Here is a 24991-nt window from a genome sequence, read left to right on the forward strand (position 1 = left end):
GGAATTGTATCATAAAATGATAATAATAATAATGATAATAAAATGTTAAAAAAAAGTACTGAGGTGAGTAGAAGAATACTAGGATTAAGAAAACGAATGGGGATGATACTCTGCTGGCTCTGTCTTCAGACCAGAGAGGGTATACCTAAGAAGCCGTTGAACTTGACTGGACAATAAGATGCTGGACTCTATGTTTGGTATATGCTTGCAATGGGGGAATCTCAACTGAACTTGAGCTGTGGTTATGCAACAAGGTGGAGGAATCCACCATGGTGGGAGGGTTTGGGGAGGGGTGGGGAGAACCCAAGTACCTATGTAACTGTGTCACATAATACAATGTAATTAATGAAGTAAAAATAATAATAATAAAAAAAGAAAACGAATGGTCTTGTTGGGGTGTGTGATTATGAATTTAAATAGAGGCAGTAGTTACATATTTGGTAGCCTGGGTAGAGTCAGAGAATGTAGAGTTAATAGTTGAATTCACTGAATTCATGGAGGGACAGAGTTACAAGAAAGTTGAGAATTTTGGCAAAAGAATGAGAGACTGTGGACTAAAATTAGAGAAAGAAGAAAGTGAAGCTGGGAAAAAGCTCAAGTTAAAAGTGTACCACTGGGGTCTAGAACTGGTCAGCTACTTTGTTCTGTTAAGGGTCAGATTGTAAATATTTTTGGCTTTGTAGGTGGTATGTTCTTTGTCACTGCCACTCTGGCATTGTAACAGGAAAGACATAGACAATATGTAATTGAATGAGTGTGTCTGTGTTCTAATGAAACTATAAAAACGGGCAGTGGATTTGACCTGAGGGCAGAAGACTGAGTGAGTTGAAGTAACTGAGCCTGTGGGTTGTGTGTTTGGAGAGTGAGTACAGTTGTGGAGGCCGGTAGTTGTGCAGAGGCCAAAGTGGACTCCCTCTGCGAATCCGGACTTGGCTGGGGCGGGTGTGTGAAGCAGAGGAGGCCTGACCCAGGCTAAGGACTGTGATGAGGAGGCACTACAAAGTGTGTATCCAAATAGCATTTTTCACAGCAATTTATATTTCCTTCTAATTTTGTTTTTCATTGTAGTGAATCTTTTATTTCTACTTTGGGATACTTAGCATCTCAGGCTGTGTGAAAAACAACTACTTGTCTTTGCTATCTTAATTTTTCCTGTTTGAGTTAATACAAGCCAGATAATTCTGAAAATTGAATAATTTTATTCAATGAGACAAATTCTTTTTTTCTTTTAATGGTTCATTTATTCTACCAAAAAGTCAGAGTTACACAGAGAAAAAAGGAAAAAAATACAAAGAGAGGGAGAGAGATCTTCCATCTCTCTCTCTCTTTCGAAGTGGCTGCAGTAGGCAGAGCTGGGCCTGTCTGAAGCTGGGTGCTCAGAGCTTCTTCAGTGTTTCCCATGTGGGATGTGAGGGCGATCTGGCTGCGACATCTGTCACCCCATTGGTCGCCAGGGTTGATTCGGCTGATCTGGCTGGCTGGGCTGGTGTTCCCTTCCTCCCTCACCGCTCCATGTGTGTTCCCACTAGAGGAGGACCAGTCTTTGGTCAAGGGAATACAAGTAGCTGCGCTCCCCTGCTAGAACCTCCAAACAAGCTCTCAGAGTTTCCCATGCGGGTGCAGGGCCCGAAGGCCTTGGGCCATCTTCTGCTGCGTTCCCAGGCCATTATCAGGAAGTGTTGCTGATGCTGCAGATGGAGGATTAAGCTTATATGCCACCATACCTTAACCCCGAAATTCTATTTTTTAATTAGATGTTTAGCTTACTTATATTAGTGTGATTATTAGTATGATTACCATATAGCACTGTGTTAAATGTAAATAGCATTACATTTAATACTAGACTCATACTAGACTAGACTTTCAGCTGTGCAAGTTAATTGTGTGTGTTTTTTTTAAAGATTTATTTATTTTCATTACAAAGTCAGATATGCAGAGAGGAGGAGAGACAGAGAGGAAGATCTTCCGTCCGATGATTTCACTCTCCAAGTGACCGCAACGGCCTGTGCTATGCTGATCCGAAGCCGGGAACCAGGAACTTCCTCCGGGTCTCCCACACGGATGCAGGGTCCCAAATCCTTGGGCCATCCTCGACTGCTTTCCCAGGCCACAAGCAGGGAGCTGGATGGGAAGTGGAGCTGCCGGGATCAGAACCGGCACCCATATGGGATCCTGGGGCTTTCAAGGCGAAGACTTTAGCTACTAGGCCACGCTGCTGGGCCCAGCATCTGTAGCTTATTACAGCTTATCTTCAAGTAATAGTACTGTTTCAAGTGTAATGTGAGAATCTTACAATAATAATGCTTTTATTCTCACCTTGCCTTTTTATTATTGTGTATGAAAGATATTGTCATCTTACTTTGTATATAGTTCATAACATTTGTTAATGTCATAAATTAATACAGTCTAAATTATATAAATGTAATAAACTATATATGTAGTATAAACTATATACTGTTGTATTAGTTTTGTTTCAGCAGTTAATTTTCTTTCAGTGAGACTTAAGAACAGGAAATATTTCCAGTGCTCATCACTCATTTTTGTAGATTTATGTTTCCATCTGGTATCATTTTGCTTTAGTCTTGCAGTGTGGACTGCTGGTAATGATTCTTTTCAGCTTTTGTAACGTTTTGTCAGTTTTGCTAAGTGGCGTTGTTACTGATGAAATGAACACCTGCTGTCACCCTTTGTTTTTGTTTATTCAGTGTGACCCTTTTCCTCTGGCTGCTGTTAAGATTTTCTTTTTGTCATTGATTCTAAGCAATTTTATTATGTGCCTTGGTATAATTTCCTCTTTCTTCCCCATGCCAGTGTTTCCTGTGATTGTGACCTGTTGAGTTTCTTGGATGTGTGGGTTGGTAGCTTTCTTGAAATTTGGAAACCTTAGGCATTATTTCTTGAGATATTTCATTTGTTGAACCTCTCTTTGTTGTGATCTGGAATTACCAAGGCAGAAGCTGGGACAGTCATTAGACTCACTTCCCTGCTTTCCTTCTGTCAAGAACCACCATCCTCTGTTGACTTATATCCAGTGTCTTGAAAACATTGTTTTGTCTTTTTTATACTTACTTCAAGTAAGAGGGTAAATCGATGGCTGAGTGGCTAAATCTTTGTCTTGTATGCACCGGGATCCCATATGGGTGGTGGTTTGTGTCCTGGAAGCCCCGTTTACCATTCAGCTAGCTCCTGGCTTCATTGGAAGATTGCCAAAGCCTTGGAACTTTACCCACATGGGCACTTGGAGGGAGCTCCTGGCTTTGGATTGGCTTGGCTTGAGCCATTGCAGCCAATTGGGGAGTGAATCAGCAGGTGGAAGATCTTTCTGTCTCTCCTCCTCTCTGTAAATCTGCCTTTCCAATAAAAGTATAAATAAGTAAATAAATCCTTAAAAAAAGGAGAGTAGATCTAATTCTTATTACTCCAACTTGACAGGAAGTGGCCATCAAATAACTATTCTTAATAAATTAAGATGTTACTTTAAAATCTTCACTTTCATGAAATGTTGCCTTTTACCCTCAATATGACAAGAATGAATCTGATATTTGGCAACTATTTACTAAAATGGAAAGAACTGTGAGCCTAACCTTGATAGAATATAAGTGATTTGACCTTGAGAGGATGGAAGTATATTCATATTTCATTTGTCTCATTTTACTTTCTTATATACATTAAAACTGGCCATCTTTCCTGTTTTGCAAACATGTACAGTCTGTGACTACTCCTTTTTTTTTAAAAGATTTATTTATTTTTATTAAAAACTCACATTTATAGAGATTGGAGAGACAGAAAGGTCTTCCACCTTTTGTCTCTCTTTCCAGATGGCCGCAGTGGCCAGCACTGAGCTGTTCTGAAGCTGGGAGCCTCCCCTGAGTCTCCCATGTGGGCATGGATTCCCAAGGCTTTTGGGCCATCCTCCGCTTCTTTCCTAGGCCAGAAGCAGGCAGCTGGATGGGAAGTGGAGCAGCTGTGATGCGAATTAGCGCCTGTGTGGGATCCTGGTGCTTATAGGCTGAGGATTAACCAGTTGAACTATTGTGCTGGCCCTGATTACTCCCTTTTTCAGTCTAACCCTCCCTCCCCACTGAAATATTCTGGCAGCCAGTAGTCTATTTTCCATTTTTAGCGCTTTGCCCTTTGCTGGAAGTATTTGAAGCTTATTTTCTTTGTATATGTCAGCATTCATTTCATTGTTGTGGAGTAACACTTCATTAAATTGATACACTATTGTAACATCAGTGGCTGCTGAAATAGGTAGAAGCAATTGAATATGTCTGAGAACGGAGTAGAAAGGATTTAGGCCTATTCTGATGGGAGATGAAGTACCTTAAAACTTGTTAAAATGCTGATGTAAATGTTCTTACCTAGCCAGTATAGGTTATATACTTGGCATGTGGTACACCGTAGCACACGGTGTAGCATACAAATTCCTGTATTTATGTATCAGTGAAAATAAGATGTGTAATTTTTCTTTGGTTTTATGGCCTTATTTCTGCCTTGTTTTTTTTTCAGTACCAATTTGCATTTATTTTTTTAATTATTTCTGTAATTGGTTCTACAAATCAGTATAGACATAGCTGACTTATTTCAACCTCCTGACTAGTTTAGATATGCATAGATGGGAGTAACGCACATCATTTATTTTTCACTTTTTCAGAAGCAAAACACGTGACTGCACTATTAGAATGATATCCAAACTAATATTCCATTCCTACATTAAAATTCCAAGATTTTTTTTAGCATATAGAAAATGGGTATTCCATATCATAATTTAATAGTCAATTAGGAGTTTTGGATGTGTTAAGTTATTTTTTTGTGTGTGTGAGATAGATTCTTTATTTTCTTATCTGTTTTGGGAATCTTTGATATTTATATACCTGTTTTGTTTTTAATATTTATTTATTTGACAATCTTGACATAATTAGGGTAAAAAGGTTCAAGCACTACAGGAAGATGGGCAAGACAGTTAGTTCCGTATTGTTTCCTTATTATATCTGATGTAAAAGGGGATTTTAAGGGAGTCTCCCACCCAGTCTCCTGCCCCACCCCAGGTCCCAGATGTGGGGCATGCTCCGAGGGTCTTGTTCAAGTGGTTTTGATATTTCAACAGTTCTGAATTGCTGCCAGTCTCACCACTCCAAGCATGATGAGGTCGTTGGAGAATCCACTGATTGACATAGTCCATCATCGAGTCACCATTTGTCCAGTATTTTCATTGCCAACATATAGCTGAGGTGGTTGATTGACTTGTTCTGACCTCTGTCTTTTGATGGTTAGGGTTCTGAGTCCGGAAGCTCGATTGGGGGGATCTCCAAAGAAACTTTGTCTAAGGTGTTCCCAGACCAGATTCTTGTATGTACTAGCAAGCACATGGCCCGGCACAGTCCATCACCCCTGATCAACTGGTGGTTGCAATTGCTGGGTTGGTTCTGTTTCCATCCCTGTCTTCCACTGGAACCAATGGGTGTTTGCAATCTAGCCTGGTTCTGCCCAGCACATACTCGGCCCTCTCATAAACCAGTGGGAGCTGCAGCCTAGTTGGAGCGACCTACAATAACCCCCACCAGGACCGCCCCCTATCCTGGTTTGCCAGTATGTATGGCAGACTAGTCCAGTCTGTCCCACATCCCCTTCTGCTCTCATACATGTCAGTGGGTATTAAAACCTTGTTCCATCTAACCAGCTCAACTATCCAGCCTTCACGGATGTTGTTGGGTGTCTCTCTGTCTAGCCACCCCAGCCCCTGTCCTAGTTTTTGTGCCCTCCCATAGGGGGTGATAACCTAAGAGGGAGGAGCTCACTGTTTCCCTCCCAGGCCACTCCCAGATTATGCACTGTGGGGAGCAGGGTGCTGAAGCCACTCCTGGGATTGATAGGGGCCGTTGCAAGATGGCAGCTGGCCCCGGGCCAGGAGGGGGAGTTGGTCTCACCAGCAGGTAAACAGGAAGTCACAGGGATAGGCCAATGCCCTCGCTGTGATTACTGACCTATCACGTAGCGCCAAGTGGACCCACAGGGAGAAGTGATTGGTGGAGAACGATATAAAAGTAGCCGGTAAAAGCTAGGCGGATGGACGACAGGGGACGACATTGACGACAGATGGACAGACGGATGGCGGACGGAGAAAGACGGGACGAGGGAGAAGAAGGACGAGCGGGAGGAAGGGTGCAGAGAGAGAGAGCCGGAGAAGAGGGATACAGACAGAAGCAGTAAAAGCAGTACGGAGAGACAGGAACGGAGAAATGCAGCAGAAAGTACGGGAAGAAATATGGGAAGAAGGGTGGCGGAAAGAGGGTTGGAGAAGCGGGGAGGAAAGCTTAGACCAATGGGAACGGGAGCAGCAGAGATAAGGATTTAAACGCAGCCACTTTTGGCAATGAAGGGTCCGGTTGTGGTTCCTGTTTTCCCAGACCCTCAAGAGCGTGCCTCGTCACTTTAGTGTCGCTGCGGGACAGCCCGGCTTATACACTCTCCAGGTGGTTCTGCAGTTTAACTTGACAGAACTAGCCCCCAATGCCAGCTTCTGCCAGCTAATGCTGTGGCTAAGCCCAAACAACCCTCACCCACTCTAATTGTAGATTGCACCAGTAGGAATAATCAGCCCAGCCTGGTTTTTCCCTGATCTGGGCCACATGAGGCGCACAGGTGTTATAGCCCTGCCTAGTCTGGTCTACCCCCATCCCAGCTCACGCTCTCCAGTGGGAGTAGCTGTCCAGCAAGGGAACCACCCCTTATTCCCCTGCGGGTTCTGTCCCCTCCCTTCCTGGTTCTCACGCGTGCTGGTTGGGTGCTGTGATCACATCTGGCACAGGCAACCTCACCTTGGCATTCCGTGTTGTGCATTGCTTTTGTTGCTACCAAACCCGGCTCAACCCACACTCTGTTCTGGTGTTTGAATTTGCCAGTGGATGATGTGAACTGATTCAGCCTGGTCTGCCCCCGACCCATGCCAAGTGTATGCCAGTGGCACACTTTTAATGACCTCTTGACTGTTTCCTTCCATGCTTCTTATGCTTACCTGCAGGGTCTGCCTTGTTTTTTTAAAAAACTATATCCTCTTTGAAATTATCTCCTGAAAAAAACTTTACTTGGAGTTTGTTTTCCTCATTTTCTTACTACCAGTCTACTTGATTATTATTGTTGGTATATTACAGGACATACCTCATTAGTTCAGAGTCATATCTAATTCTTACTTTCAGTCACCTGGATCTTTAGTTTTCTGTCATTGTAGTGACAGACAACATGTGAAGAAAAATGTTGGGATTCTAGAATGACACAGATGAAAGTTAATCCTTTGAAATCCACTTTGTCTTTTCAACGTGGAATTAAACACCTGCTTTAGGAGATTGTAAGGATTAAAGGAGATAATATGTGTGACACAGTTACTGAAACGAAGGATGTAAGAAGTGATTAATTTCAAATGTGAACAATGCATTTTCCAGTTTCTCTAGTAATTCTACTTGATAAGATTCTACAGTTTCTTACATGTTGATCGAAGAATGATACAAAATATGAATTCTTTGTTTAAATTGAGTTGGGAAATTTTTCAGTCTGGGCTTTGAATGAAGGAAACTTAAATTTCACTGCATGAAAGAATTCAGCTTCTACCTAATGATGAATCTAAGCTATAAAAGGCATAGAAGATTTCTGTTCAAAAATGTCATTAAAAGTTTTTTTTTAAATTAATAGCTAGTGGAGGAAACATTGGATTAAGATTATTTTATATGTCTTTTTTGTAACCAAATTGGCTATTTCATTATCGTATTTGGGCATTTTGTTCACAGTCTGATGTGATACTTTATACTTTTATTTGACTCTTTTGGGTGACTGATTGCATAGGTCTTTGTCCTGGAGGAAATTGTTCGGCTTCCTAGTGATAGAGAAAATAGTATTTTAGTTCTGCTCCAAGGTAATCCACTAGCAATAACTAATTTGTGTTTGAGTTTTGCTATAGAAGTGAGCATTGCAAAAAGAATTTATGTTGTTTTAAAATCTTACAATTGCAATATTAATGTATTTTTAATATTTTAAGTATTTATTGGACTTTTTCAATGAGTTATGATGTCTTAAACAAGTCACTTTTATTATGATTTGATTTTTCTAGATGAAGGTAATGAAACAGAGGTGCAGCCACAACAGAATAGCCAGTTAATGTGGAAACAAGGTCGGCAGCTACTCAGACAGTAAGTATCCCAAGGTTAAATTATCCAGGGTTAAAAATGAAAAAGATATTTTTGTGAGATTGTTTTTATTTTCAATTGTCAATAAAAATTTTTTTACTATCATATCTTTGTGGGAAAGCTTACTACCTTTGTATTAAACACTTCCTCCATGTGATAGAGTTTATATTATTGAAAGATCTTATAACATTAAAATTACTCTTCTTATTGCATCTTTTATACAAGAATTTGCATGTTTTAGGATAAGTTTAGTCAGTGATTATATGTGACTTTTTGTGTTTAAATTTGTTTGAAATGCACTGGGGAAATTTTTGAATTCTCCAAATTTGTAAATATTGTGTAACATACACTTTTCTAAAGAGTATGTATCTGTGCCTATGAAGAGGAGATAACACTGCGTTGGGGTTGTGGTGTCAGGTGGTAGACGCACCAGCTCAGTGCCTGTTCTTGCATACCATCTTTGGACTGCTGGTACTCAGCCTTGGGACTCAGTAAAGTGAGATATGTTGCCTGCTTTGGGGTTTTGGAGTTACTTAAATCTAGTTCAAACCTGTGATTTCTAAGTTGATTTCATGATAGGAAGAGAATATTAAAACATCTCCTTATATCTCTTTTTTTGTTTGTTTAGACAAAGAAGAAAAATGAGACTTTTACTAAGGTGTAATAAATGGATTCTCACTAATATGTAATAAACAAAAAGTGCTGTCACTTTGGTTTTAAATATAATTTAGGTATTTTCCTTTTTCATGAAAAATAGTGCTCTGTTTTTTGTTACAAGAAGTGGTTTCAGAAGCAGTTCTCTGAGAGATATTTTAGAAAACTTAGAAATCCATTAGTCAAAGAAAAGATGGCATTTTAATCAATGAATAATGAAGTAACACTTTAATAAAACGATCCTGTGGCAAAAGGATTTTCTTTCTTTCTTTTTTGTTTCTTTGAAGAGGATTTTTCCTAAAAGTTTATTCATATCTTGTTTGAAAGACAGAGCTGCAGATAGACAGAGAGGTTGTCTGTCTGCTGGCTCACTCCTCAAGTGCCCTCAGTAGCCAGGGACTCACCAGGGGAATGTCTCAATTGTTAACAAACCGCTCCATCAAACACCTGCCCTGCCAGAGCAATTTTAAAATAAGATCTGTAATGTGATGTGATTTTGTTGCCAAAGTGAGATATGTATCAAATATTATTTACAAATATTATTATTTATAATTCTTGTAGTAACGTGCTAATAAATATTAAGTTCAAAGAAATTGAATCTTATCCCAAATTTTAAGACTTTTCTGTAAATATTGGATGGAATTAAAAACAAGTGTCTTGATTTGATAAGACAGACTTACTTCATTTGATTACACATCTTTTTCAAGTATCTCTTTTATTTCTAATAATGACTAAAATCAAATCCTGGGGCTCCTGTTGTGGGGCGGTGGATTAAGCTGTCACATGCAGTGCTAGCATTTCATATTTCTGATTAAATTTCTGGCTGCTGTATTTCCCATTCAGCTGCCTGCTAAGTCACCTGAGAAAGCAGCAAAAGAAGGTTCATGTTCTTGGACCTCTACAACCCGTGTGGGTGATCTGGATGATCTAGATGGATTTCTGGGCCCGGCTTTGCATGGCTCCCAGCCCTGGTTATTGTGGCTATTTGGAGTATGAAAACCAGTGGAAGGAATCTCTCTCTCTCTCTCTCTCTCTCTCTCTCTTTCTTTTTTGTAACTTGTATTTCAAATAAAAGAATAAAACTTTGAAGAAAAATAAAATCATAAGACAAATTCAAACTGGTTGCCCTATCACCCTTTTTTTTCTTATTCATCTAGTAGAGTCCATTCTTCCTTTTGTTATGTTTGCTTTTGCCTAGCATTTATCAGTCATGTTTCTTACTGTCATTTGCCCTTTTTTTAAATAGTTTTGCAATTGCCGATTATGGTCTTTTGTGTAAATGTTGGTAGGATGGGAGCACTTTCTACATACTGGAGCCAGGATTAGGTGTGTCTTCGGAGGGAGACAGCTGAGGAGGGCAAAGTGGCATAGTAAATAAGTGATAGACTGGAATTAACACTCAGATCTAACTCAGGGTGAAGTGTGTCCTCTTTGTTTTGATGCTTCTCTGTAACATACACATATACACACATACAGCACAGTTTGCTTGCTCTGGTTTTAGAGTTCTTTCCTGCTCGAAGCTTGCCTGTTGTAGCAGTGACGCTTGGGAAATGTTCTGTTCTTGTTGTGTAGTTAACCAGATAGGCCAATTGATCCATGACATTTTACACTAGAAGTTAAAAAGAAAAAACTACTGAGATCACTGTAATAAAATAGCAGTTTGGTAGAATTTAGGAAAGAGCTTACTATAGTTCTGCAAAAAGCAAAGAATGTACAGTGATATATGTTAAAGAATAGCGTCATCTTATGTTACATGAATGGTCTATTGTATAGTTGTTTGATTTTTTTTCTCTGTGACTGTAGAGGCTGGTACTGCAAGAGGCAGCTCTTTCTGCAGCTGGAAGATTATTTATTAACAAGCCTTTCCAGCATAATACTGTACTGTTAAGTCTTATGCAGGCAAGAATTTGGAAAAAAATACTTTTATTTACATGTTAAGTCATGAGATATTGATCGCAGTGTGTCTGACTTGTAAGGATTGTGTTCACACAGGTATCTACAGGAGGTGGGCTACACAGACACTATCCTAGATGTGAAATCGAAACGAGTGCGAGCTTTGTTGGGCTTTTCAAGTGATGTCACTGACAGGGAAGATGACAAAAATCAGGACTCCGTTATAAATGGTACAGAGGCTGAAGTTAAAGAGACAGCAATGATTGGGTAAGTATTTTGTCTGAAAGATGTTTTAGTTATAATTTTAGTTCTCACAAGATATTTTTACCTTTATGGTTCTTACTTGTACTTTAAGTGAAATAAAAATAAGTGACAAGCTTAATAAAAATGCTAAAAATTCATTTGGTTACAAGGCAACCCAGGGATTACAGTTAATATTTATGATTATTTTAATTCAAGAATACTTTTTATTTAGGGGGTTTTTTTTGGCTTGGAATTTATTTACTGTAGATTTTTAATATCTAAAGTTCAGATACCTGCCATAAGAATGTCAATCTTATTTGGAACTTCAATATAAATTTCTAGGAAAGAAATTTCACTAGGTATGACATAAAAAAATGTATATATACTTAAGTCTTTAGAAATAAAGCTATTCTTATCAACTTATTAATGTAATAATGCTATAGCTCATCTTTCTCTTGAAGTAAAATACCTAATTTTAAGTATAAATTCTTTAATTGATTAAAATATGTTGCTTTTAATATTGGGTAATAAACCATACACTTATACTTAATTGTACTTGAACATGACAGTTCAGTAAGGAAATTCTTTATTAGAAAAACTGTGTTTTTAGATTTTTACACAATTTAAAAAAAGTGTAATGTTACATTATTTTAACACCTATCAAGACTGGAATGGTTTTAATCTCTAAATTTTCAGTGAGTACGTTATTTAGAATGTAAACTAGAATGTAAACTAGAATCATATAGTTAAAGACTCAAAGTGAGACTTTGAACCCTGGTCATTGAGACCTTCTTAAATGTGTTTTATAATAGTTAAAATAAGCATTTATACACTTGTATTTATAAGTGGAAAATGAAATTATTTTTCTGTATAGACATGTGGACACAGATTTAATTCAGCAAATGAAATTATTTTTCAGTATAGACATGTGGACATAGATTTAATTCAGTAAGTTAATGGCATTAACTTGTCTTTGGAAACTAACAAACATAATATTCTGAATCTATCAGTATTCCACAGGGGTAGGAACACCAAAACATACAACTGATAATAGATTTGAAATTTAAGATTTATCTCTTTTGGAAGTTTTATCATAGTTGTGGTTACGTGTTTTCCCCCAGGAAAGTACCTTTTTTATCTAAGACATTCTTTAAGATGTAGAGAAATCATTCTTTTTCTGACCAATAGTAAACTATTTACTAGATGAACTGTGAAGAAATTAAGCACAAACTTAAATATTTGAAAATGTACTTCTAAAAAATAAATGGTTATTTGTCAACCAAATCAAAGGATGTAGTAATACTAATTTGAGTATTGTATTGCTTTTAGGAATTTTTTTTGCATATTTGCTCTTTTTATTTCACTAGCTGTTTAACAGAAATATAAAATCAACATAGAAAAATGACAAGTTTACTAATTATTTTGTTACTTGTGAAAACTCGTATGTAGGGTCGGAGGAAGAGTTGCAGATAGCAACTCTTTCGATAGAGACAGACATGATAACAATGTCTTCTGAAATGTTTTATTTGAAAAGCAGAGAGATGGGGACAGTTTCCGGATTCACTAGTTCACAGTTCACGCCTTGGCTGTCTGCAGCAGCTGAGGATTGGCCTGGCCAGGCCAAAGGCACGAGCCTCGCTGTGAGCGGCAGGGACTCGAAGCCTTTGCCCTCATCTGAGCCTTCTTGGGTGCTCACTAGCAGGGAGGGGTGATTGGAAGCAGAGTTGGCCCTTGAACTCAGTTACTTCCTTATGGAGTATGGGGTCTTAACTGCTGTGCCAAGCACCCACCCAAAGAAAACTACCTTTTTTGTTGTTTTGAAAGAAACGCATTGAAGTTGACATAATAACCTAAGTCATATGGAGTCAATAGATGGCGAATTGCTTAGACCGGATTACCACTAATCTGAATAGCGTTGATTACAGAGCTCTTTTGTAGGAGAAACCACTTCTTACATTACTTTCTCAGTGAATTCACAGGCATGTAATCGAAAATAATTAATGAATATAGTGGTAGGACTTGGGGCTTATAATTATAAACACAATTAATGAAATGGCCAATTTTTATGCTAAGATTAAAAAGTTAACTGGGGACGGGGCTGGGGTATATTCTGTGGTATAGTGTGTTAAGCTGCCGTCTGCAGTGCTGGCACCCCTCACCCCCAATATGGTAAACAGTTCGAGATCTGATTACTCCACTTCCAATTTGGCTCCTTGCTAAAGTGCCTGGGAAAGCAGCAAGAGGATGGCCCCAGTGCTTGGGCCCCTGCCAGCCACTTGGTAGACACAGAGGAAGCTCCTGGCTCTGGCTTCACCCTGGCCCCGGCTTCACCCTGGCCCAGCCCCTGTCCCTGTGGCCATTTGAGGAGTGAAGACTTCTCTCTCTATGTCTCCACCGCCCCCAACCCTTTAACTCTGCCTTTCAAATAACTATTTCTTTAAAAGGAAAAGTTTAATTGAGCTTATGTGTATGTTTTAAACCAGAAAACCCGAGTTAACAGATTCTGCCTCTGTACTGGATAATTTCAAATTCCTTGAAAATGCAGCTGCAGATTTCAGTGATGAAGATGAAGATGATGACATTGATGGTAGAGAGAAGAGTGTCATTGATACTTCAACGGTGAGTCTAGATGCTTAGATAATACAGATGCTTTTAAGAACTTTGACAATATACGTCCTTCAGTTCATAACCTTTAACTCTTTTTCCTCCACAAATTTTCGAAAATTTAATCTTAAGAGGATATATTTTTATTTTGAATTTAAGAATATTTTTAGAATAGCTGCTTTCTTTTAAAAGTCCTTACTCTCTTTGTTGATTAATGAAACAATGCAACTTTTCTGTAGAGCTGGTGAAAATGATGAATGTCTTATAGCATTGTACTGTTACTGCTGCTAAGTAGAGCTCCACATCACATGCTGGTGCCCGACGGTGGCTAGTGTCGGCTTCTATCAGCGTGCTTTCCCCTCTCCTCAGAGGGGTTCTTTGGTTGTTTTTCAGACTTACAGAAATCTTCCATTGGAAATCTGCAGAATTGTTTAGATGCTTGTGTAGTTTTGTTCAGAGCGTTGGAAGTTTATTGATTTCCTGGACAACTCTCTGGAATAGGAGGTGTCTAAATTATTGCTCCATGTTTTTCTCTTTTTGTCCCCCATTTTCTTCTTTCCCCACTTCCTCTTCCATTTCTCTCTTTTCATCTTTCTCCTCTTCCTTTTTAAATTAAGAGATGAGGATATAATTTGCCTTATGTAGGAAGATATTTGCATTTTCGTTTTCAGGATTATATAGGAATAAATAGGAATAAAGTCAAATAATGTAAAGCAGATTAGAATGTAAAAGCTTGGGTTTAAGACCCAGTTCTGCCACTCATTATGCTTCTTATAATAATAAACATCCATCCTATCACTTAGAGAATTTTGTCAAGAACAAAGAGACATTAAATATGACAATGATATGTTGAACTATAAAGTGCTTTCTAAATGTAGCTTCCATGATTTTTTTAAATATCTTCCTCAGGATTTCATTAGACTCTTAAATTATTAATATCAGGTTATTGGGTTTTTGGGGGCCATTATTGTATACTGTTCTGTTACAGCACTGCTATGGATATTTTTTTTAAAGATTTATTTATTTGAAAGGCAGATATACAGAGAGGAGGAGAGACAGATAGGAAGATGTTCCATCTGATGATTCATTCCCCAAATGGCCGCAATGGCTGGAGCTGAGCTGATTGAAGCCAGGAGCTAGGAGCATCTTCTGGGTATCCCTCAAGGGTGCAGTGTCCCAAAGCCTTGGGCCATCCTTGACTGCTTTCCCAGGCCACAAGCAGGGAGCTGGATGGGAAGTGAGACTGCTGGGATTAGAACCAGTGCCCATATGGGATCCTGGCACGTGCAAGACAAGGATCTTAACCACTACGCTATTGCGCTGGGCCTTGCTATAGATATTTTGAACTTCAAGAGTCACCCTAACTTTCTCTCGTCCAGACTAGTATTAACCGTGTATTGTCTTAATTTGATTGAAAGAAAAAAAACAAACTTCTCTGACACTTTTTATTAATCTACTTGTCTGGAATTTATGTGACTCAGATTTCTGTGAGATAATTAGAGAGATTATTTTTACCATCGGAATACCTTATTAATAGCTGACTGGCAAATAATAGCTTAGATTATGATAATGCAAGTTTTTGTTAATGCTTAATTCAATTTCAGTGTATTAATGATCTGTAAGCTGATTAGTGAAATGTCTATACTTTATTTTAATAGGATTTTTTAAATGCAAGCTAGCCATTTGATTTCTTGATGAGTTGCCATTTAGTTTCTTTCTCAGTAATCAAATTCGTAAGTACCGTCTTCCAGTGACTGCAGATAGCAATGAGGTGACCAAGCAATGAAGATACAGCTAGGATAAACTGACTAACCTCCACGCAAACACTTTACTAAAAACATTCTTGTAATTTTACAAAGATGATGTTAAAGAATTGATCTTGTTGTAACAGTGTTGCTAATTTTTGCAATATAGTAAGTTAAATTTCACAGTTGCAGTCTAATAACTGCCTACTAAAAGGCCTTTTTTTTTTTTAAGATTTATTTATTTTTATTGGAAAGTTGGATATACAGGCAGAGAGGAAGATCTGCTGTCTGCTGGTTTACTCCCCAAGTGTCCACAGCGGCCTGAGCTCAGCTGATCTGAAGCCAGGAGCCAGACAGGAGCTTCTTCCAGGTTTCCCGCATGGATGCAGGATCCTAACACTTTGGCCTTTCCTCCACTGCTTTCTCAGGCCACAAGCAGGGAGCTGGATGGGAAGCAGGGCCAGCTGCTGGGACATGAACTGGCATCCATATGGGGTCCCAGCGCAAGGATTTTAGCCACTAGGCTACTCTGCCAGGTCCAGAAAAGATCTTTAGTAATCTATTATTTATTATTATCATTATTATTATTATTTTAGTTTTAAAGTAAGATTTATTAGAAAAGCTGAGAAAAGAGGCTCCCATCCTAGTGACGGGAGGGGTCTTTGAGATAGAAAGGACCCTTACCTCCTGCCATAGTGGCAGGAGGAAAAGTGGAAAAAAAGATCCCTTGTAATCTATTTAATAGCAAGTAAGCCATGATGTGGGAGATGACTTGTGTTCTATAGACGGAATGGCTGAAAATGTTCTTTCTGATATTAGGTATTGTGGCATTTAGTGGCTGTCATCCCATTTTGGTGCCGATTGAAGTTTTGGTTACCCCACTTCTTTTTTTTTTAATGAAGATTTCTTTATTTTTATTGGAAATAAAGACTTACATGGAGAAGAAGAGGCACAGAGAAGGATGTTTTGTCCACTGGTTCCCTATCCAAGTGGCTGCAGTAGCTGGAGCTAGGCTGGTCTGAGAGTAACAGAGATAGAAATAATCGAGATACAGATCTTCCTTGTGCTGGTCACTCTGTAACTAATACCGACAGCAGAACCTGGGCCGGGGCAGCCAGGAATCGGGTACTCTGTCTTGGCCCTCCTTTGTAAATGTCAGTGGTCCAAGTGCTTGGGCCATCTGCACTACCTTCCCAGGCCTGTTAGTTAGAATCTAGATTGGAGGTAGAGCAGCTGGGAGTAAGTTGGCACTCTGACACAGATGCTTGTGTAGGATTCTGTCGTTACAACTTGAGTACTTAACCTATTGTGCCACAACACCTGACCCAAGTCATCATTTCTTATATCAATTGGGAACCGCGGAGCACAAGTAGAATATTCTGTGTAAGGAGAAAAAATATATACATATTATCACAGCATCGTTTCCCATTTATTAATTGTATTTCCAATGAAATAAGTAGATTATTTATTTAAAAAAATACTTATTTTGAAAAGTCAGAATTACAGAGAGAGACGGAGAAACTGATTGCTGTTCCAGCCACTACTTCACTACCTAAATGGCTCTAAAAGCCAGCATTGGAACAGGGCATAACCAGGACATTCACCCTGGTCTCACGCATGGTGGCAAGGGCCCAAATATTCTGGCCATTTCTGCTGCCTTTTCCAGGCTACTAGCAGCAAGCTAGATGAGACGTGAAGCAGGCATGACGCGACCTGGGATATTGGGATGCTGTGTTACAGACTAGAGCTTTGCTTGTTACGCCGCAAGTCACCATTCCCACCACAGATCATTCCGCTCTCCCTGCCACCCCCCAGCTTATTTAAACATGAAAAACAGGAGTTCTGCTGTAACTGTTTTTAAATGGAATACAGTGATAAGCTTCTTGTTTTTTGTGTTCTTTGGAAGGTTATACTGAAGATGTAAGTCCTAAATACAATTTTCTTGAGATGCCTTTATGGGTTGAAACCAAAATATTTACTTGTAATTATTGCAAATATATTTAGAGTTCCATTTTGGTATTCTAGATTCCTCTTAATTTACTCTGCCCCCTTTGTTAGGCAGTGAGAATGAATATTGTCCAACTGCAAGGAGCTAGTGATATCCCCTCTAAATTACATTTGATATCCTGAGAGGATCGGAGAGAGTGGGTGCAGTCAGGCCTCTAGGGTCGCAGAGAGTGAAAAGGACAGGTGATCTGGATATGGGCTGTGAGGATCAGGATGTCCTGTTGGTAACTCCCAGACTTGTGCTTGTGATTTTCGTTTTCTTTTTTTTTTTTTTCTGCCTTAGCCTAGATTGTCCAGGAAAAATTAGAATAGAATATGGTTTGTGAGTGCTTACCAAAGAATATATATTCAACATTGATTTTGTATTCAAAAATCTTCCAAAATAATTTTTTTATTTAATAGATTTGTTAAATATTACTTTGGAAACTACTGCAAGCATAGAAATATTTCTTTTTTTTGCAAGATTTATTAATTTTTGTTGTAAAGTCAGATTTACAGTGGAGAGACAGAAACTGGTTCACTCTCCAGGTGACCACAATGGCCAGAACTGAGCCAGTCTGAAGCCAGGAGCCAGGAACTTCTTCCCGGTCTCCCACACAGGTGCAGGATCCCAAGGTGTTAGGTCATCCTCCACTGCCTTCCCAGGCCACAAGCAGGGAGCTGTATTGAAAATGGAGCATGGGCCTCATGCAGTAGCCTAGTGACTGGAGCCCTGACCTGGTAAGCACTGGGATCCCATATGGGCCCCGGTTTGTGTCCCAGCACCCTTGCTTCACAACCAGCTCCCTGCTTGTGGCCTGGAAAGGCAGTGGAGGATGGCCTAATGTCTTGGGACCCTGTACCTGCGTGGGAAACCCGGAAAAAATTCCTGGCTCTTGGTTTCGGATTAGCTCCAGGTGTTGTGGCCACCTGGGGAGTGAATCAGCGGATGGAAGATCTTCCTCTTTATCTCTCCTTCTCTCTGTATGTCTGAGTTTCTAATAAAAATAGATAAATCTTTAAAAAAAGAAAAAAAAGAAAGTGAAGCAGCTGGGATATGAACTGGCACCTATATGGGTGGGATCTCAGTGCATGCAAGATGAGGACTTTAGCTGGTAGGCTACACTCCAGGCTCAAGAACCATTTCTTGATTTTAGGGAAATATTCCAGAAAGTTCAAGTTTTGGAGTCAGTGTTTTAGTTCAGTGATTAAATCGTCTGTGATGCTGGCATCCCCCTATGAGCATTGGTTCAAGCTGGCTTCCTTTCTTCCTGTTCAGCTCACCACCGCTGATGCACCTGGGAAAGCCACAGAAAGTGATCCAATTACTGGATCCTTGCCACCCATGCGAGAGACCTAGATGTAGTTCCTTGCTTCGGGCTTCAACCTAGACCAATTCTGGTTAATGTGGCCTTTTGGGTAGTGAACCTATTAATGAAAACCTCTTTTTTTCTCTCTCTGTCTATATCTGTCTTTCTCTGTTTCTCTCTCTCTCTCTTTCTCTCTCTCAGTTTGTCTTTCCAATAAATAAAGCTTAAAAAGAAAAATAGAACTCTTAACATCATGACAAAATCTTTGATTTTGTTGTGTGTAGTCATTGTATATACCAGGAAAGTTAAGGTAGATAAGTTTCGTCTGTGATGTCATACTTGCTGTGTTGGTGGTGACTCCTGGAGTGCTCTGGTGGGAAGGATTTGTGAGACTGTAGCATGTCTTCAATGAGAAGAGCTGTGATATGAGCTATTATTGTGCCATGCATGTCAGGTGTTTTTTCTGTGTCTCATTGAAATATCTATTTAGGCTGTATAATTTTAAGTCATTCCTAATAGTTCAGAAATAATACATGGTCAGATTATATTATTTCTTTTCCACATGAGGTGAAGAAATGTTGACATGTTGAATCATTTTGTCAAAAAACAGAAAAAAATCTCAAAGTAGTGGTCATAATTTATCAGTGCTCCGAGTGCTGGAGATGTCCAAAAGGATAATTCATTCAGAGAATGGAGTGTGGATTTCAGAAATCAAATCAGCACTTAGGAATCTTAAATTCTCTCTAAATGGATGTGTGATTCCAGAGATACACTTGAATATACAAAAATGAGAAAGAGCAAACCCTACCAAATTTAAGGTCTAAGTCATTTCACTCTGGGAAGCCGATGTTTTTGGGGGGAAAACTGCCAGGGAAAAGTGGTGCGAGGTTAGGCTAGTAAAACTGCTAGTAGAGTCTAACAGAGCACCAGGCTTTGTAAGTCTGCAGCAGTGTTTCTGAATTTGTAAGCTTTTGAGATTGTAGGTTTTGTGAGGGAGTTATATAGTCATAGCATGTATCATGATTATATTCTTAAAAACGATTGTAGCGTGTTATAGCATGTCTTCTGTTTGGACTGGATGTATCTAATTTAAATACATGTCTTGTTTTCCAGTCATTTCAATTTTTGTGTCCATTAGTTTATTTAAAACAATGGAAATGTTTAAATCATTTAAAACAAAACATTAATTAAACATTGGTAATTGAATTCATAATTGAATAAAGTTTAAATAATTTAACATGTACAATGTTTGTCTTGATATTTGCAGTTTTGATTGAGTTAGGCTATTCAGAAAAATACTCTTTCTGAAGAAAATAATTGAATTTTCTTGTTCAGTGATAAAGGAATATTATCTCCATATTCAGTCTTTTAATATAGCATTTATTTTCCCATTAGATTGTTAGGAAAAAACCATTGCCCGATAGTAGTGAAGACCGAGACACAAAAGAAGCTCTAAAGGAGTTTGACTTCTTGGTTACGTCCGAGGAAGGAGACGGAGACTCCAGAAGCGCGGGAGATGGAACTGACTGGGGTGAGGAAGCGTGCTAGATCATGCCTGGGATGTTAAATAAATCAAAGAAATTAACACTTTATCAAGAGGCTAGCATCTTGAGGCACCATAATGTTGACCTGTTGAACAACCTATGGGCTTTTCCTACTGTCAGGTTTCATCCAGAGTATGTGTAGATATGTTCAGGAAAACTTTAAAAAATCCTTTCATTTTATCTACCTATATACAGATATTTATATGTAATATGAAAATAAATTTAATTAAAATGCAGGATATTCTATTTTCTGCCAACACAGTACAGTTTGCAAATCTAGATTTTGTGGAGATTGAGTCTGGAACCAGAGAGGATTATGAAAGTCTCAGCTCTGGCACCTTCTGTGCAAAGAAAAGTGTGAATAAAAAATTGTTACTCATTCCAGTTTAGGTTTTGATAACTTATATTTTCTATAACTCTTATTTTCTTTCTCTTTTGCTATTTTTTTCCTGAGATTGTTTTAAATAAATCCAGTATTTCAAACATCTACTAAAAGTTACAGCATGTTTTTTGGGGGGAAACTTTTTACATCATGTATTATTTTAGGCTTGCTTAGGTCAGTATCAATAGGCAGGGTTGTGATAAATGCTTCCAAAGTATTCTGTCAGGGGTGTGTGTGTACACATTATATATACGAATGAGTAAAAGAGAATGAGAGATTGAGAATGAAAGCAAGGTTTCTCCTAAAGTGAAGGAGTTCTAAAACTCAATTAGTTTATGTTCTATGTACTTAGTAGATAAGGCTTGGAAATCAAGTAGCTGTACTCATTTTTTCTGGGGGCTTTTCTTTGGGTCAATTTACAACATCCAGAACTTTAAAATTAATATTTTATGCACTAAAAAAAGGCTAAGATTATTTTCCCATGTTGGTGATTTATTGTTGTAAGGGTAAAAGACACGGTCGTCTGATGATATAATGTAAGTCCCTGCTTCTTGTGTCTCTGGCTTTGAAATTGATTTTATGGGGCCAGCATTGTGGCATAGCAGGTTGAGTTGACACCCTCAGTGCTGCCATCCCGTAAGCACACAGTTTAAGCCCTGACTGCTTTGCTGCTGATCGAGCTCCCTGCTAATGGCCTGGGAAAAGCAGCTAAGACAGCCCGTGGACTGGACCCCTGCACCCATGTGGGAGACCTGGAGGAAGCCCCTGGCCTTTGTGGCCACTTGAGGAGTTAACCAGAGGATAAAAGATATTCTTTGTATCTGTCTCTCTCAGAGGCTCTGCCTTTCAAGTAAAGAAATAAATCTTTGAAAACATTTTGTGTAAAAAAGATTGCACAGATTACTCATGAAGGATTTAGGAAAGTAGTTTTCCAAACAACTAAATATTGTGTTGGGCGAAAGTAGTGACACTCTTCCAGCTTGGCTAGCTTGACACTGACCCTTGATCTTTTACCCTTTCATTGGCAGATGTAAAATCAGCTTGCATTCACACCTTTGTAGAAATTTTTTTTTTTGCCTTGAGTAAAAGAAATCAACGTTGGTTTCCCCTTGTTAGTTGTTGTTTTGAAGTACACTGTTTATTTTAATGTCTGTAAGTCTGAGGGAGATGAGTAGGGGATGTGCGCAGAAGTCAGATTCTGTGTGTGTGAATGTGGGGAAAAATCTCTCAAATTTCCTGAACTATTTATCCAAGGAGGGAGAAAAAGAAAGGTTTTTGGTTCAAACAACTGGAAATATGGCATTGCCATCCAATGAGTTGAGCATCCACATGGAAGGAACAGATTAGGTAGAGGGAATTTGGAGGTTTGGTTTTGATGTTTACTTTGGTATATCTGTCTTCCTACCTTGGATGTAGTATGAACAGCTACAATTCTGAGCCAACTCTTTGTATGTTATCGTGTAGGAATTCTTTTGTTGTAACTGTAAAGTGTATAATGTAGTTACTCTCTAAATTTTCTTCTTTTGAAACAATGACAATTGTCAAATTTCTTTTCTAACAGAAAATTCCTGATTTAAGAATTTATAGACTAAGACATCAGTACATTGTTTTAAATTTTAAAGTAAGGTTGACTGATAACCTTTACAAAATACTGTTTAAAACCTGTGAAATCAAAATGATTTGCTGGACACAGCCAAAAATATAAAATTCTTAAATTGGAAAATGTTGCACAATCTTTTCATCTTATTTCGTTGCATAAATCAATACTTACGTGAATCAGTTCTAGTAAATTTCAAAATAGAGTGAAAATTGGAGGTCCCTGATTGTAAAGGGTCTGAACTTAATTTACTGAGAGATGTTAAAATCTTTCAGGATTTTTTTGTACGCCCTCTTCTGTCTCTTCTGAGAGAAGTGTGTTTTTCTTACCTTAGAAATGGAATCGATCAATTTTTCTAGCTATTATGTGTGACATCTAATAAATGGACATTGAGTATACTTTTTAAACTAATGATACTTTGAGGAAAATGGTTGTTAACATCTTTCAGACATATTGACTTAAGTGTGTTCAATATTTTATTGAAAAAGGTTGTTTCATTTGTTTCACTCTGTTTAGAAAAGGAAGACCAGTGTCTTATGCCTGAAGCCTGGAATGTGGACCAGGGAGTAATTACCAAACTCAAGGAACAGTACAAAAAGGAGAGAAAGGGGAAAAAAGGGGTAAAGAGTAAGTGGAAAACATTGTATCCTTAAATTGTAAATCTTGCCTCTTTTTCATCTCCATTTTTTTCAATGTTTTCCTAAAACTGCTTACTCTATTTCATTTCTGTTTCTGACCTCTCTCCTGTTCACCTGTTCAGGGGTTGAAATTAAGTGGTTAGCTACTCGATTGTAAGCTTTAATAATAATAAAAAATTCCTTACTTACGACTGTGAATCATATTATCCAAGTAGCAAAATAGCTTAATAAAAGTGTTGGTCCATGTATTCACACACAATGTTTTGAATATTTAGAATATATATGCTTAATTACAATGATGTTTATATTCATTGCAATTTTTACGTCTCATGTAGCATTCCCTTTGGCAATCCACAAGAATTATTTCTTACAATTTTAGACCTTGGAGACATAAAGAAAATTAATTTCTACCCCTGAATATTTTTTATTTACAACACACAGTTCATTTGCTCTCACCACTGTATGTTATACAGGGCACAAAGTCAAACATAACCTTTAAAATTATTATTTTAATGCAAAAAAAAAACTAATGTAAAAATTTGATCACTTCATAAAAATATGACCAATTACATTTTTTGTCTATTCAATGAAATGTATTGACACATTGAAACAGAAGCTAAAATTGAATTTTTAGCCCTGTGAATCATATATGTAGAACTTTACATCATGCATATTAGTAAAGTTTAGTGTAGATCTAGTTAAGTATTTAAAACAAAAACATGGAAGTTTTGAAAACATCTTTTATAGGAGAGTCAGATTCAACTACCTCCTTGTTACTTCTGCCCCCATTGGTGGTATGAACATAAATCTCCCTTTTTTGTTATAGGAGTTTCATCTTTCAATAATTAAAATATTATAAAGTTACATTTTCAAAATCTAACCTAAAAAACAATCTAACCTAATGAGAAATGCATATGTATTTAAAAGTTGCAAAAGACTGGAAAGATATACTTTTGTTGATGTTAATATTAAGGTTTATCAAACCAGTCATTCCTGTTAGGAAATTCTTTTACAACTTGTTAGTTGCTTAAAACAACTATATTTTTATTTAAAATATGTTAAATTTAAAATCCCTTATCTTGAGTTAGTAAAAATGTCCATTATATATATTAACATCATAGTAAAGCTACACGTAAAAGGTGCCGTTGTCTGCCTCATTGTTAATTATATCAGAACGAGAATGAGGAATATTAGAACAAAAGAACATTTTTGTACCTTTTATCCAGTGCGATAAAACAGCTAATCTTAACAAATGCAGTGAGAAATGTCTTGTCATGGCTTTTTTGAGAAATGACAAAATTAGTTTAACTGGAATTTTGAAGGCAGTTTGGGTATCAGACGTAAAAAACATTTCCCAATTTAAGCCAGTGCTCATTTATATATTTTTAGCTCATTGTACTACAAAAACTGATTTTGAAGGTAAAAATTGACTGATAGAAAAGGGTAGCTAGGAGTTATATAGAATCCATTTACTCTTATAGTGATTATTCAGTGCTTTTCAAATATCAGTGTATTATTGTAGTTGGAATTTAGCACATAAGGTGTCAAACTGCACCATTTGACTGGAAGGTATTCTTGTTAATGGAAACAGCTAAGTTTTCTGAATCTGGGAATTATGGTCCATTTTTAGGCATACACTACATAGTTTTTATAGTACAATGAAGAATGTCCCTAGGAAAGAAAATTTAACATCTTTCACTGAAGATAGATTGTAGAACAAATTTGACTACATTTTATCTTGTTATTCATGTTCATGTTATTTTAGTTAAAGATACCGGCCTGAGAACAAGTGAAGGCTCATAATAGTAGAACTGAGGCAAAGCTTTAAATTAATACATGAAGCATTCACTTACAAACTACTATATGCATCTTTTAATTGATTTGTTAATCGTTAGGAAGGTTTGAGTCTTTTTAATATGATCTAGTTGAAGTATTTCCAGTCAAATTGTGTATTCCAGTTATACTAGAAATACCTTTCTAGCTATTAGTTAAAGTTGCTTTAAAATAGTTTTATTCTTTGGTGGTGTAGGAAAATCCATAACATGCTATGGGTAAGATTTTCCCATTCTTAATTAAACTTATAACAGGAAAAACTACCGAAGATCTGTTTCAGCCTCTATCCTATATAAAACAGTCAAAACAGGGATGTGGGAGAATGAAGAATCGAAGCCCAGGTAAGGAATTGGTAGGGCGTAAGACTTCACCTCGGGTATGATTC

At 37.9% G+C, this 24991-nt stretch overlaps 1 protein-coding gene across 3 annotated transcripts in view; it reads left to right on the plus strand.

Annotated features, from left to right (window-relative positions):
* The window catches only part of LOC131481019 (striatin), a 118304-nt gene that overhangs the window by 69816 nt on the left and 23497 nt on the right, over nucleotides 1-24991 (plus strand). The window contains exons 4-9 of one of the 3 annotated variants that reach the window (XM_058668085.1): nucleotides 8102-8180; nucleotides 10824-10991; nucleotides 13451-13586; nucleotides 20008-20143; nucleotides 22652-22762; nucleotides 24861-24947. In XM_058668085.1, the coding sequence (XP_058524068.1) occupies nucleotides 8102-8180; nucleotides 10824-10991; nucleotides 13451-13586; nucleotides 20008-20143; nucleotides 22652-22762; nucleotides 24861-24947 (717 nt within the window). The remainder of the gene's footprint in view (nucleotides 1-8101; nucleotides 8181-10823; nucleotides 10992-13450; nucleotides 13587-20007; nucleotides 20144-22651; nucleotides 22763-24860; nucleotides 24948-24991) is intronic. The other 2 variants (XM_058668086.1, XM_058668087.1) reach the window with 2 other exon arrangements.

The sequence above is a fragment of the Ochotona princeps genome, chromosome 8 (genome assembly GCF_030435755.1).
Source record: "Ochotona princeps isolate mOchPri1 chromosome 8, mOchPri1.hap1, whole genome shotgun sequence".
Classification (NCBI taxonomy): Eukaryota; Metazoa; Chordata; class Mammalia; order Lagomorpha; family Ochotonidae; genus Ochotona; species Ochotona princeps.